Genomic DNA, 15,206 nt, shown 5'->3' with positions numbered 1-15,206 from the left:
TCTTGTGTCTTGTCGTGCTGTCAGTCTTTCACGTTGCTGTTGGATGTCTCCTGAGGTTTGATTTCATTGATATTCAACAGACACTGGACTGGATAACAATACATCACAATACACCCAAAAGTGCTGATTGAAAGTTTGGAATGGTCTCCTATTTTTTCCGCGGCTGTATATTTTATGTCATACTATGTTGTATATGACAAATGAGATGAGACATTTGAAATTCTTTCTTTAACCACTTTATTCAAGCTGTGTTATTAACACAAATTATATACGTAGGTCAGTACTGCATTTCAACAATGGACTAATTTTTTTTTTTCTCATTTGAACATTTTGTTTTAAATATTTCCTTCACCGAAACAGCCGAGAGCATTGCTCATGCTAAACCTATATCATCAACCGAACATAAGACGTCTCTTCTGAACATCTCTCTCATTTCTCTTTACAGTTCAGAGGATTATTATGAATACAGTCATGGCATGAGTGGAGAATCATATGAATCTTACGGTGAGTGTGTTATTTTTAAATGACTTCAAATCATAACCATGTGAAATGACCAGAGACTTTCCTACCGTCGAGAGATACAGCCGTCAAATTGCTTCAGGCCCCGTACGTTGAAATGCCTCTGGGAATTACTACGGCATTTCATCATCGTAATTTCCTGAGATTTTACTCGATTTTCACTCTCGCCAGTGCAGTGAAGCAATAAGCCATGACAGGCACAGCATTACAGTGATTTTTATTATGGTTATGGGTGAAAAAAAAATGATCTCTTAACCAGGGTAAAACATCTGTAACTCCTTTGGGTGGCTAATTTGCTATGATTATTTTCAATGCATTTGTGGCTTATCCAAACAGATCACAATGTGTTTTATAATGCATCTTTGTTTACCACACAAACCTCAGGAGCGTTCCTTCACCTAGCACACACAGTTACTGCTGTATGTACGTTTTTGTAAATCCTGCTGGCATTGCAAAGCTTTAGCTTGCAGTATCTATACGCCTCGATTGTATTCGCATGAACAGACAATTACAATGAATAGCGAAGTGAGATGGGTCCGGATGCAGCCAAAGATCCAGAATGCCATTGGACACTTTCAGTAGTTCTTCGGAAGGCAAATAAGGCCGCGCTCATGCACACCAGGCATGGAAGTGCTCGAATATAGCAGTGGTATCTGAAAAAGCATTTCGGCGCTCTTAAATTGCTGATGTCAAGTCATCGTCCCAGAAACAGATAAGAAGCACCGTTATGTTTTTTTTCAACGGACGGAATATTAATTTGTGTTTACTGAGTATTCACAAAGGACAGTTGTGCAGATGTAAGCGTTTGTGTGTTCGTTTATAAAAGTCGTAACAGATTCAGCGGATGGTTTTGTCGACTTTAGATCCTTGATTTTATAGATATCAACCAGATTTAAAGGTGCAATCTGTGTCTTTTTCTAGGTCAAAATAAACATAAATCTGTTATTGCACATCAATCTATATGTCTCCATTTATTACACCAATTTACAATAGTAAGCTTAAAAAAGAATGATTTAGAAGTTGAAACTTGAAAATCTTAGTGTAAACACTTTGAATGTGTTTGTAAGACTTAAACTTGTTTAAATGCACACATACACACACACACACACTCGCGTATGCAATCCATAGTTAACATTTCAGTTAACTCTTTTCCGGTAGGCACAAAACCCCGACAGCTTGTCAGTTCAAAAGCGAACTCGCCTGATACACACCCTTGTTCTGTCTAAGCGCAAGGACAGTGCAGCCGAAGCCTTTGCTTTTAAGCCGGCGCCGAGACTGACAGCTCTTTAATTAAAGATTATTGGCTATTGCTCTCCGTGTGAAAAAAGAATCGCCGTGGAGTCGCAGCCTTTGTGCCTTTCTGCTCCTTAGAAGAGCCGGACGGGTGCGAGATCACACAAAAGCGCCCGTCGATACTGGCGGCCGTTCATCGACGCTCGCCGCGGCGAATGAGCTCTGCTCTTACGCTAATGGCCACGGTAACCTCTCGCCTTAGGGCGCTCCTGTAAATACCCTTTCAAGTGGCCATTTGATCCGTGAATGCAATTAAAGGTGTTTTGTTCTCTCCTCAAGTGAAGGACAGAAGGTTTGAAGGTTTTCTGAGTGTCGTTTTTAGACCATGACTAAATTAGCAGGGGTGTCAGGTGCTTAGAAAGACAGATGTTGGGTGGTGGTTTGTCACGCTAAACTGGAAATGTATGTTGTTTTGAAAAAGTTGAATGGAAATGTGGTTTAGTTCACCCTGAAATAAACATTCTGTCACGTTTATTAACCCTCACGCTGTTAAAATTTCCATTTGACTCCGCAGAAAGCAAAGGAAAATATTTTGAGAAATGTGTCCGTCATTTTGTTCATACAATATAAGTCAGTGGGGTTCAATGTTGTTTAGACTTTTCAAACCTCTCCATTTTGACCATTGTGTTTCCTTCTTTAGGCCCGGAGGAATGGACAAACGGTCGTAAAAAGGCGCCACCATCAAGGACGAGCAAAGGAGTTTACAGAGAGCAACCGTATACCCGGTTCTGACCTGCCGCACTCCTTCCCGTGCCCCCCCTCCCCAAGTAATGGATTTTCTATGGACTCTCTTTTTCTTTTTCAAATAAAATGAACCAAAACCACAAAAATATAAAGAAGTTGTTTCTGTCGAACTGTTGTTACACGGACAATCCCCACAAACAGAATATTCTGGATATGTTCACTAGGTTTTAATCTGACAACCAATCAGAACTCGTATAGAGCCACATATGTCACAGGGGCACTAGCGGTTAGGGGCGGAGTTAGGCTATGTGACGTGTACCATGTTTAGATTTAGCCAGGTGGGTTTTTGTAGATACTTTTTTTCAGAGGGGTGATCTGCTTCGGTGTGTACATTGTACCTTTAATGAAAATTATACAAAAAAAAAGAAAAATGAATCTTGATGCACATATTGTTGTTTTCCTTATTTTCTCTTTTTTAAGTGGAAAGTTCAGCGTTAAAGGGCTTATAGGAGCATGTCGTATGAACAATGTGCAGTTTCCGTTTGGATGAGAAAAGCCTGCGTGCTTTCAACTGGTTTGCGTGTCGAGCGTTTGAACCCTTTTCACGAGCTCAGTGATGATCGATGATTTCCCCTAGTGAGTCACTGTCAGGACTGTCAGGAGAAGTCCGACAAGATTTCCACTGTTACTCTAAAATAAAACAAAAGACTAAAATCTCCAATTCAAGTCAATGAGAATTTACACTTTGCTGTGCAGTTCTAATGTACTATAAACCCCATTTTAATCTAATTATGGCTTTTCTTAGACTGTCCATTAGTATGTCATGTGCTATATACAGTATATAGTAGCCTGCCGGTGGATAAGACAGCATTGAAAATTAAACCAAAGCTTCGCTTGCGACAGTCTGAGACATTTTAGCGGCGATTCAGCAGTTTGGGCAAATATTCTTTAAAAACGTATTCGAATGCATTTCAATTGCACATCAAAGTGTTAATTGACTGACCTTTAACTAGACGTGTTTAAAAAACGATTAAAACAAATGAATTGTCTCTTGAAGTTTAAAAGATGAGAGTTATGAAAGTGATTGTGTTACTGGTGATGGCAGTTTAATACACTTCTGTTAAGAGCTATAATCTTTGTAAGCTTGTGTAAGCCCTTTAATTCTCATCTCAGTTGATTATAAAATAAACTTTTTTCAAAGGAAAAAACTTGAACCTTTTGTCTTTCTTTTGGCAAAACTGCATAATCTAAACTAAAATCTGTGTGCATTTTGAGCAGATAAAAAAGCTGAAAGAATAAAAAAGCATATTAGTGGCAACACTTTTAAACCTTAAAAAAATACTTTTTATTATATTTTCTAAATGATTCAGATGCATGCATCTGTTTTGACAGGACTTACTACTGTGAAGTTAAATGTAATTACAGCCTGCGTAATTAAATTCACACTCTTTTGTAATACAACACACCCCGAAGATTATCTCAAAATAAATTTGCAATTATAAAGCCTTGTTATCTTTTATAATTCTCAAATGGAAACCATCATGACACATTCTGTGCTTTCTGTGCATCAAAAATCTATATATAAAAGTTAAACGTCTAATCAGTGCTATTCATTTATTAATGCATTTATTTGAATTCTGATTGAATATTGCTTTAGGAAAATTCTGCACATGGACAGTGATGCATCACATTGTCATTGTTGATAAACATTTTTAATTTCAAGATTCAATAGTGTATAAAATATCTTGAATTTGGTTCTTTTTCGGGGATTTCCCGCCTTTTCTGCTTGCTGTTTTTGCTCTTTCTTCCCCTTCTGGTCACATGACCGTCTCTATAGTCCACTAAACAGCCCGCCCCTTCATGACCTCTAAATGACCCCAGCTGACCTCAGAGCTGATGACTGAAGGTGGTAGCTGTATATACAGGCCTCCGTTACACAAGGTAAACAACCGTCACAATCTAATCTCATGATTAACCTCTCACTCATCTAAACTGGCTCTTAAACTGGATAAAACAAAAAATAACATGCTAATTTAACACAACTTGTTTTGGCTTTTGCTGGGCAACTTAAATTCAAAGTAAATTTGTAAAAAGATGAATAAATAGTTACATTAAAAAAAACAGTATCACTAAAATAAAATAACTTCTGTTATATTATTTTGAATCAATGTATGATGAATATTTTCTTATTTAGGTAAAGCAGCATTTTAGATACTTGTTTTTGTGTCAGAATCGATACATTTTCTGTTTTAATGTTTGTCTTTTTGGTCAGGTTGTCGTAGCCGGGCCCGCAGTCCTGAAATCCAGTAAAAGGTCTCTGTTTCTGCCGAGGTAAGATTGATATTCATGTTGTCAAGCAATATTTTCACAATTTCCATTTATTACCAATTCCAGAATCAAAGTAAATCTGAAATCTATCAAAATATGTAATTAAACTGAACAAATCTTATTTACAAATGATGTTAATTTTGTTTTCAAAACAATCGGAATGCAATAAAAAAGATAATAAATAGTGTGATTTTCATATAGATTCGATTTTAGTACACATATTGATGGAGAAGCGGCGTTAGATTGAGTTTGTCTGCCGTTAAATCACAGACTCAAAAGGACCACATGCTTTTCTCTAGCAGACAAAAGCCTCCACAGCCGGAGAGGATAAACAGATGAGCTGTTGAGAGAAGAAAAGAGAACAGGACAGATCGGACCCGACACAGTGTCCTCTTGCTGTCTCTGTGTCTGATAACTGCGGTGAGTCTGATTATCCTCGCCCATAAATCTCTGCGCATGGTACAACATTCATTCGCATTTCCTTCATGTTTTCTTTCATTGTTGTGTTTCATGTAGGTTTGATCCTGTTACCTGATCTTGAAAAAGTACTACCTGACCACCAGTGTGAAGTGCACGCACTCAGCACGAAGAACACAAAAGCCCCCCATTTGTGGTCTACAGAGAAGAACAGCGCTCCGCAGAGAAGGAACTGTCTCAAAAAGGCTCCTGAACCTTTACAAGGTCACGGAGTGCCACACTAAGAGCGCTAATATTGCAATATCAGAGGGATAATTGGTCAACCTTTCTTTTGCTCAGGAAATGGATTTCTCCGATCCTCTTGGGAGAAAGTGATGACGAAATGGTGCTTTTCACAGCTGGCTCGCGATTGCTCTATAGGTTCCAACATGCATTTTGCAGCAGGCTGCACTGATGGTGAACCCACTACTGTCTGCGCAAAGGATTATGGGTAATGGGGGCACGTGGGGTACGCTAAGACATTAAGACAGGCATTTTTACTCCGCTCAGGAGAACCAAGGAGACGATCATTTGGAATAACTTGGAGTTTTTCTTGCAAATCTCTGAGGACCAAAGCTTTTGTGTTGTATATAGTATGCACAGAGCTAAATGCATGAAATGTATACATCCTGTAAAATCACACAGCAGTTGATGTGGAATTGATTACTGTGTTCATGTAAAAGCATTGGACTGTACATTCATGTACTGTTATGCCATAAACACTGGCTCATTTTACTTCTGCTCTGGTTTCCATTGATCAGTCTGAATGTTTTGGACGATCTTCACGTTGTTCTGAAACGGATACAGTGAGTGTGTTCTCATCCAGTGTTACTGGTTTTATGTGGTCTCATAAAACATTAAAAGGTGAATTTGAGAATCTGCATACGCCAACAGCCCACATATCTATAACAACCTGCAGGTTTATTCTCAATAAGTCAATATGAAGTCAAAATTGTCCCTATTTACTTTCCTGAAATGATATTTCAATTATTAGTAGTTCTTACTATTTGATCTTAATGCTCTGCCTTTAAACAACTTTTATTTATTATTATTTGTTACTTTTTCCTGTCCGTCAACAAAAATGACGCAAATCTTCCCAGATATAAACACATGTCTCTTTAAAAAGGTGTCAGACACTAATGTAAAACAAATTTTCTGTACCATTCTTAATAACATGATGTATATTTTTAGAAAGAATATACTGTACATCCAGCTCTTTAACTCGATGGATTTCATCACTTGCACCTTTTATTTCACTCTCGTTTTCACCTTTATTAAACCTCTGTGATCAAATGTAAAAGTTCCTGTGTGTTCCTAAGCCGTTGTGATTTACAAAGATCAATAAGATCTTTGGTTGAGTCTTTGAATTTGATGTCCTGGCAGATGGCTGTTTGCACAGGTGTTAAGCCAAACGCTGTGGTGCATATGCAAATGTACCCAGCGGCAGGTCTTCTGTGTCAGTCAGAGGTCAGCTTTAGGCAGGAGTCATGGTCTCATCAGTAAAAGAATTGGTTTTAGTCACTGCAAAATTTGCCTTCTGCTCGGTATTGCCTAAGCACGCAATAAAAAGGTGTGAACAGAGCTGAAACAATCATGAAATTGTAAATAAATGATTTTGATGATTGGCATAATGTTGGTACGTTTTCTATCTGACCGTGTCCTGTTGGGGTGGAGGGTGCTTAACTGCCATTTAAATGTCACAATGACAACTTATTACTGTTCTTAAGTCTTCTTTTTGCAAGATATAATGCCTTAATATAAACATTTTATATATATAATACTTGCTTGAATGTTGGAACACAAGTTAGAGAGTTTGAGATCTTGTCTTTTAAAAGTTCAGCACCATGGACAGCAACCACTGACAGCTCTTCTGTTCACCGATTGGCTGAAACAGTCAAATGCACTTTGGGGCTGAACATTGTGTGGCTCATATCTCATAAGTCTGACTTATATCTCATACTAATGTGTGTTGAACAGTAATTTACAGCTAACCAACATAAAACTAACATGCGCGGAATTAGCCCTCGAAGGTGATTTTTACCTGTCAGTGGTTCAAAAATGTGCCATTAGGTTATATTTTAAAGCCCCTCATATTTTTCAACATGTTTAATAATTAATAATGTATCTTGTTCTCTGCCTTTTCTGTGTGTGCTCATAGTTATTTTTCTTTGAGAAATATGCCTTTGTGGTAGTTTACCAGTGTCTGTGTATTAAATCGTTTTCTGTAGAGATTCATGAATATGAATTGTGCTTTATATCATTCACTATTTTAACATCTCGTCTTCTCTCGTTCTCATGATGAAACTGAACTAAGAAGTATAACTTCCAATGTTTAAAGATTATTATGAACTAAGATTATATGAGCGCATTGTGAGTCACTATTCATTTATTAGAATGCATGCCATTTATACTGAATACAAAAATCCATATAATTGTTTTCCTGTCTCATTTGTGATTTTTGTCAAATGTGCAAGAGGAAAAGCATTGAATAGCAGTACACTCACTGTATGTAGACCAATATGCCACGGCACAGGTCTCGCAGAAAGAGCCACTGGAAATGATTTGGCCTGTGATTTAGATAATCTGTTTGACTTTCACACGTGTTGTTTGACATTTATCACGGATGTTTTTGGAGACATGACCATAGTGACATTTCAGTTCTCTTTGTAAAAATCTATGCTGTGGTTCAAAAGGATGAGAGCTGAAAGATTAAAAACAGTCATTAAAACGTCAGGCCTACAGTACAAACAGAAACATTTTGTATCACGTTGAATCACAATAAACCAGGAAATAAAGGAGGGATTGTGCTTGTTTATTCATTAGAACAAAATTAGCTAGTAGTCGTTTATACTGACACCTTACAAATCACACGTACTTCATTTCATTCATTTTTCTCTGATATCATTTATTTTTTATTGTAGAGCAAGACATAGCCAACATCAACAGTGAAAAAGTTCCTAATCCCACCCAGATTAATCTTCTTAAATCCGCTACCTCGCAAAAAGCTATGACATGTCTTCATAATACGTGTAATTTTGTCTGATGGACTTTTCCCATTGAGCATGTTGTTGTTTAGGGGCCATAACCGGGATAAAAACACAACTTTTAAAAGACGTGAAGGTAAGTAAATAATGACAACAATTGAATTCTGAATCGAAAGAGCTAGGATGCCATATCTAGTTTTCTTCACAAACTCGCGAATCAACTGAAGCGTACATATACACAATAGTGGAAATATTTTAAATAGTTTGGCTTGAATTTAAAGGCTTATAATAGTGTATTCGTTGCTTAGATTTTATCACCCGAACAATCGCTGACAAGTTGTGACGTGTAGGGCAGCGGGCACATGCGCAGATTTATAGCAAACAATATCAATAAGCGCGATCTGTTTAAGATTAAGAGTAATATTGAGTAAAAATAAAAGAAGATATAGAGCTGCCTTGTTTATCAGCCTTGTTTTCTGAATGAGAATGTCCTATCAGAGAATATTTAATACAATTTTCTTTAAATGCATTTAATGACAAACAGTCATGACTGTAATCTTGACAGGAATAGGTGTAATTTTGTGTGCCGTTACGAGTTTAAATGAGTCAGTGTATATCCTCTGAATGCAAAATTAGCCTCTTTTGTTTGTTGATTATGGTCCCAATGTTATATTGGATTCCTTCATAAGAATACGAATTGCTTGACAAACATTGTTTTATATCCCTGTTTGTGTGTAATGGCTTTACTGAATAGCCAATAAGGATGCAATTTAAAGAGAATAATTGCCATTAGTGTTCCATCAGAAAGGATGCTCTTGACTGTTGTAATGTTCGGATGTAATTCTGATTCAGTGCATGATGGAATATGATGAAAAAGCATGTGGCCGGAGACCCCTGACTGCCTTCGGACCCTATAGACGCCAACCTTTACACTATTACAACGGAAAAGTATGATAGGAAGCAGAAAAAGGAAGAATGACTAAATATTTAAGAAGAACTTATTACACCCACTGTTTGATTCGACAAGTTCACTTTGCCAGAAGATGAGAGCTGTTATGACAGTGGCGCAGGGAAAAAAACCCTGAGTGACATTAATTCTGAAAAAACTTTTACTGGCAAGACCTTAGAGGTTGGAGCTCTAACTGCCCTCCCCTACAGCTACTGTTCCCCCTCATCAGCGTCAGAGACTGCCAGTTCTGTTTCAGTCCTGCGGGTTGGGGGGGATCCGGGGGGCGGAGCATCTCTGGAGAGACCTGCCCGGATTCCAGGGCCTAATTGGGACCCGAGGATGAGGGGCCACAAGCGGCACCAGCTGCAGCTGTTTAGACAGAGGGACACGAGACCAGCCACTAAACCATCGCAGGTCAATGACCAGATGTAGAATGACGTAGATGGATGAGAAAAGACGATAGGAAATTTGAAAAGAAATGACAACACTGGGAGGACACAAAATATTATGAGGGCTGAAAAAATGTGAGGAGACGCACAGAAATAAAAAACAATTCAGAGAAAGATTCGGTTTTCTTGTCTCTGTGCTCGTAGGTCATAAAATGGCCAGTCAAATAAGATGGTTTATATATAAGAAAAATACGACTGGCTTTGTATTCTAGTTTTATTTGTGTCTCGCTGAGACTTTATGGCCATTATACTTTCTTAAAAGGATTACGGCTATCGGAAATGATACTCAATTGAAACAGTCATTATTTATAATGAAAACTGCTGCTCAAATGGAAGTCATTTAAATTCAAAAGCAAGAGGGAATGATTTTTAACCAGAGTTAATGAAGAAACGGTGAGAAAGCGTTTGCCTTCGCCTGCTGAATTACAAAAGAGTGAAATGAAAGATGAAATGTGGAGAATTCGAGCACACGCGGCAGTTTCCCAAATTAAAATACAGTTTTGATTTTCATTTTGCAGTGTTGTTTTTATTTCTTGGCTGTTGTGTGGTTTGTTCCTTCATGCATTAAGGTAATTGTGAGTTTATTTTAGTTGTAGATTTGTTTTGCTTTTGATCGTTTAAAAGGATCTTGAACTCTCAGGTTTTCTTCTCTGTAGTCCGCTTGTGGCTTTTAGCACGATATCAGTCCAGCCTCAGCGTTTCACCGCGGTAAACCGGGGCTTACATGTTCTGTGCTGTCTGTGACGGCGATGACAAACAGGAACGTTTGACATTCCCCTCGACCAAGGACTTGAAAACCCCTGGAAAATATGTTCACACCACAGACACGCACAGACACACGCGCACACAAAATCTGAAACCCTCACATTATGCTGATTTCCCTCAGCTATCATTTCCTGTTTTTTTCTCTCTCTCCCGTTTCTGGTTTTGAATATCACTGACTAACAGCATTTAAACCGGCAGAAGAATGTCAACGTTATACGATAGCAATATAAATGCAGATTTTTATTGTAGTGCCTGTATGTTATTCTATTAAGAAGTAGTAATAATAATGTCCATATGCATTATCCTTACTTCTATAATAAAAATATATTTAATAAGATCAGGATAAACAATCATAAAAAGGGTTATTTCAAGCAAGCTGCGTATGGAGAATTCCTTTGCTTTCCAATCACATCTCAGGCTGTATGTGTAAATATACGTATGTATATCTATATTTACAACTTTGTTTTTTGAGTATCTTGTGCACACTTACTTTAAATAAAAACTAGCACATTTGGCAATTTGTTTACTATTGAAAATCTACTTAAAACTAACCTGATGTAAAAAAAAGCTAGCAATGTATATGTTTACTGTATCTCTACAAGCTGTGTGAGGTAATATCGCACACAAAAACCATCTCACAACAAATGCGCTGCAAGAAGGAAAATGTTGACGATGCCGTCTTAAATTGAGTTCACACCCTCAATTTATAAGACTTACTATTCAGGTCTCTATTCATTAAAGTCTCTGTCTGCATTTTAGTAGAAGTTTCGATCCGGCACACAAGTTTACGGTTTGTGTCTTGTTGTCGTAGCCAAGAGATTTGAGACGTACTTGATATTATTTTTATATGCATAAATGACATTGTGAATTGGGTTTGTTGTAAAAGTGACTTTAAGCAACACAAGCTATTTTCTACCAGGACATGTTTTATCTAGGGCTGTCAAATGATTGATCACGTTTTATCGCATCCATAATAAAAGTGTGCAGTGTGCATATTCATTTTGTATTTATAACCACAATAAATGTATACGTTTAGAAAATATTTAGATGTGTTTTTATTTATATTTGCCAATAATTTAAATCTATAAAAACATTTATAAATTGTTATATATATATTAATATTTTCTTAAATATATATGTGTACTGTATGTGTTTATAAATACACAATTAATATGCGCAGTACACAGACATATATCGCGCGAACACAAACTTTTATTCTTAGTCGCGATTTATCGTTCGACAGCCCTAGTTTTATCTTTGTGATCTAAAAACAGGTTCTTCTATGAGCCTGGTTTTATTATCCTTAGAAATGGAGGTGCTGTTATTTCCCTGCATGGCTTTTGCTTTGTCTGTGTTCCTGTACTTTTTTTCACCATATATATGCTATCATTCTTTTTTCTTTTGCCTGAAGGAGAGAATTAGAGAGCGAGCGAGCGAGCGAGCGAGAGATGCCTTCCAGCAGAACATAAAAACCACTGGTTACCCTCCAGGGGCCCGCCGTCTGAGAGCCAACCCTCAGATTCTCTTCAAAGAGGTCAGGGGGTTGAGTCGGACTTACCCCACGGCTTTGTCTAATGTCTTCACATGATCAGACGTCTCTCGCTGTTTGATTTGTGTCTCGCACAGTGCGTACGCTTTACAAATGTACACATCTGAGATAAAGCAGCTGTGAGCCATACTGTCTGACAGATGAATTTCAGGAGCTTTGATTAGCTAAAACGTGGGATAATAATAAAACCGGTTTGACATCATATCAAGATAATAATAATAATTAATAATAATAAGTCATTACATTACATTATAACTGAGAATACTCTATGAAAAATGATTCGACTAATTGAAAGTATTGACCAAATCTCTATAGTGCAGGTCTGAGCCGCCACATCGTATTGTATTTAATCTCACATTTGAGGGAGGAACAGGAGAGCGAGGAGCGGAGATTTATGATACACAACAAGCTATTACGAGGCTCAACATAACGGGACAATCAAAGAGAGGAAATGGTCTGGAAACTCTGTTCTTCATGCTGGAGTGATTTATCCTTCACATAGTCTTCAGACAAAACTGATCTAGAATCGGGGGAAATGGTCACATCGTAGCTTCCTTGGTTTAAACACAACTGTGATCACGGTGACAAAAGCTCTTATGAGAATTTAAATAGTAACTGTAGCTTACCAATGGTATTTCTAGTAAAGCACAGTAACCACAAATCATGCCGCATCATGTCATGTTTCTCTTGGTCTAGTGGAAGGATCATGACAGAACCTCATGTTTAATTACGAGAGAGGCGACTATTGTTTATTTGGCTTGCCAAATGCCCTCTCCGGTCTTGTCTCTGTTCCCGTCCTCTCGTTTCCTCGTTATTGATCATGCCCTACACCTGTTCCCCTCTTGATTTGGTCCAGTATTTAAGGCCGTTGTGTTTTTTGTCTTGTGCTGGTTCATTGTGGTTGTGTGGTGAGTGCCTGTGTCAGTTGAGTTGAGTTGAGTTGAGTTGAGTTGAGTTGAGTTGTCTGGTCTTGTTTAGGTCTTGTCTTGTTTAGGTCTTGTCTTGTTTAGGTCTTGTCTTGTTTAGGTCTGGTCTTGTTTAGGTCTGGTCTTGTTTAGGTCTTGTCTTGTTTAGGTCTTGTCTTGTTTAGGTCTTGTCTTGTTTAGGTCTTGTCTTGTTTAGGTCTTGTCTTGTTTAGGTCTTGTCTTGTTTAGGTCTGGTCTTGTTTAGGTCTGGTCTTGTTTAGGTCTTGTCTTGTTTAGGTCTTGTCTTGTTTAGGTCTTGTCTTGTTTAGGTCTTGTCTTGTTTAGGTCTTGTCTTGTTTAGGTCTTGTCTTGTTTAGGTCTTGTCTTGTTTAGGTCTTGTCTTGTTTAGGTCTTGTCTTGTTTAGGTCTTGTCTTGTTTAGGTCTTGTCTTGTTTAAGTGTAGTTAGTATTAGTCCTGTCTTGTTATTGTTTCTCTTTGTTTGTTATGTTACCCCCTCGTGGGTGTTTGTTTTGTATTATTATTAAAGTCTTCTGTTAACCCTTTACCCGCTGTCTGCACATGGGTCCTCTGTCCATGTCTCACCATGACAATATCATTAAACCACTTGTTTTTATTGGGAATAGAAGAGATTAAATGCTTAACCATATGACATAAAAAACTGCTTTTTTCTTCCGTTTCTTTCTGAAGGGACATCTAGCAAAATTAGTAAATATATTAATTTCTTCCTACCTCCATTTATTGTAATTTCTTGCTCTGGGAAATTCCAGGCACCTTTGTGAATGTAGAAAAAATGTTTTCCCCGCTTTGAATTACATTAAACATGAATGACTTTCCAGGCTTTTTCGTTCAATAATTGTACCCTCTTTTTCCTACAGTGTCTCATTTCCTGTTTTGCCACTGGCTTTCTCTTTCTTTCCGTAATTCTTTTCTCCGCAGAGAATTGTGCATTGACACAGTTCAGCCCAGGGCTGTAGCGCGGCCTCCTCTGTGCCTCACCCTGCTCAAGGTTGCATTGAAAAGCTTGTGTCTGCTTTCCCATAATCCTGTGTGAGCGGGTTGCCGGGAGCCATGTGGAATGGTCATCTGAGCTCTGCGTCCAGTGTTCCTCTCCAAATCACTTCATTCAGTAATGGTTGGTGCTGCGCTGTAGTGATCTTTGAATTATGTGTATTGTGTTCTTGAAGATGCCTAACCTGAGGTTTCTCCGGAAGAATAAGGGTGCTGCTGTAGAAGTTGTTTTGGGTGAAAGAGTCAAATCCATCTCTTGCTAGACTTCAAAACTGACTAGAGAGGGGTGCACAGCGATGTAAAGGTTAAAGAAAAGCAGCAGACTGATGTTTGACAGCTGAGGTTGTGGCAATAAGAAGTGACTGTATAAGGACAAACAGGTCACCATTTATTCAGCTGTCCAGTAGTGATCTCCCTCAGGCAAGTTGGCGCCTGACAATTTCTGTCACTTCACCGTTCCTAACATATGTTTGGACTTTGCGGCAGAGATAACAGCATGTTCCAGAGTGTAGCCATCAAACGATGACCCTGTAACTCGAATGAGAAAAAACGACTCGAGTCATAGTTCTCCCAAAAACATTGTGATCATTTTCCATCCTGCTCCAAAAATGACGAAATGGTGCAGAACTCCACAAGATTTCTTGTATTTCATTTTATGAGCGATTCCCTTAAACCTGTAAAACATCATAATAATAATTGTGTTTACTACGGTAAAATATTTCAATACCACAGTTGGTAAAACAGAAAAGCTGCTTTATTAGCCAACGCTGTATTTAAAAATTTCATTATGATAAAAGCTTCTCACAATTTTTGAGGGTATAACTAGCGACAGTAAAATCTTACTGTAGTTTATTTACTTTTTAGGGTGGTTTCCCGGACAAGGATTAGATTAAGACCGGACTAGGCCTTTGTTTAAATTGGACATTTAAGTAGTTTTTACAAACATGCCTTCCAAAACAACACTACTTGCTGGCATTTTGAGATAAAACAATGGCACTAATTTATTTGAAGATGTGTTGGAGCAAGCCGTTTTCAGTTTAGACAGATCTAAACATTTATCATAGACCGGCGTTAGTCTTAAACCTGTATGGGAAACTGTCCCTTAGTGTATCTCTTAACAAAATATGCATTTATACATAAAGATTGTCATGAGCATTAGTAGATTTGATTATGTTTGTTTAATACAGTTAATGTGCACTTTATATAAATTATTTACTTGTTTATTTATGTTTTAGCTGTTTTTCTGTCAGAATTCATATATTGAGCTTGTCAATCGATGTCACGGCCCGTTGCAT

General features: G+C 37.8%; 1 protein-coding gene across 3 annotated transcripts in view; it reads left to right on the top strand.

The window, feature by feature from the left end:
• Positions 1-3,698, top strand: part of khdrbs3 (KH domain containing, RNA binding, signal transduction associated 3) — an 86,792-nt gene extending 83,094 nt beyond the window's left edge. For 2 of the 3 annotated variants that reach the window (XM_079485670.1, XM_079485669.1), the window contains 2 exons: positions 446-504; positions 2,453-3,698. In XM_079485670.1, coding sequence (XP_079341796.1) covers positions 446-504; positions 2,453-2,544 — 151 coding nt within the window. In that variant the 3' untranslated portion in view covers positions 2,545-3,698. The remainder of the gene's footprint in view (positions 1-445; positions 505-2,452) is intronic. The other variant, XM_079485671.1, reaches the window with a different exon arrangement.
• The last annotated feature ends 11,508 nt before the right edge of the window (positions 3,699-15,206 follow it).

This window comes from Barbatula barbatula (genome assembly GCF_947034865.1).
Source record: "Barbatula barbatula genome assembly, chromosome: 21".
In the NCBI taxonomy this organism is placed as follows: Eukaryota; Metazoa; Chordata; class Actinopteri; order Cypriniformes; family Nemacheilidae; genus Barbatula; species Barbatula barbatula.
The sequence above is the reverse complement of the archived record's forward strand: the minus strand, read 5'-3'. Positions and strand labels throughout refer to the sequence as shown.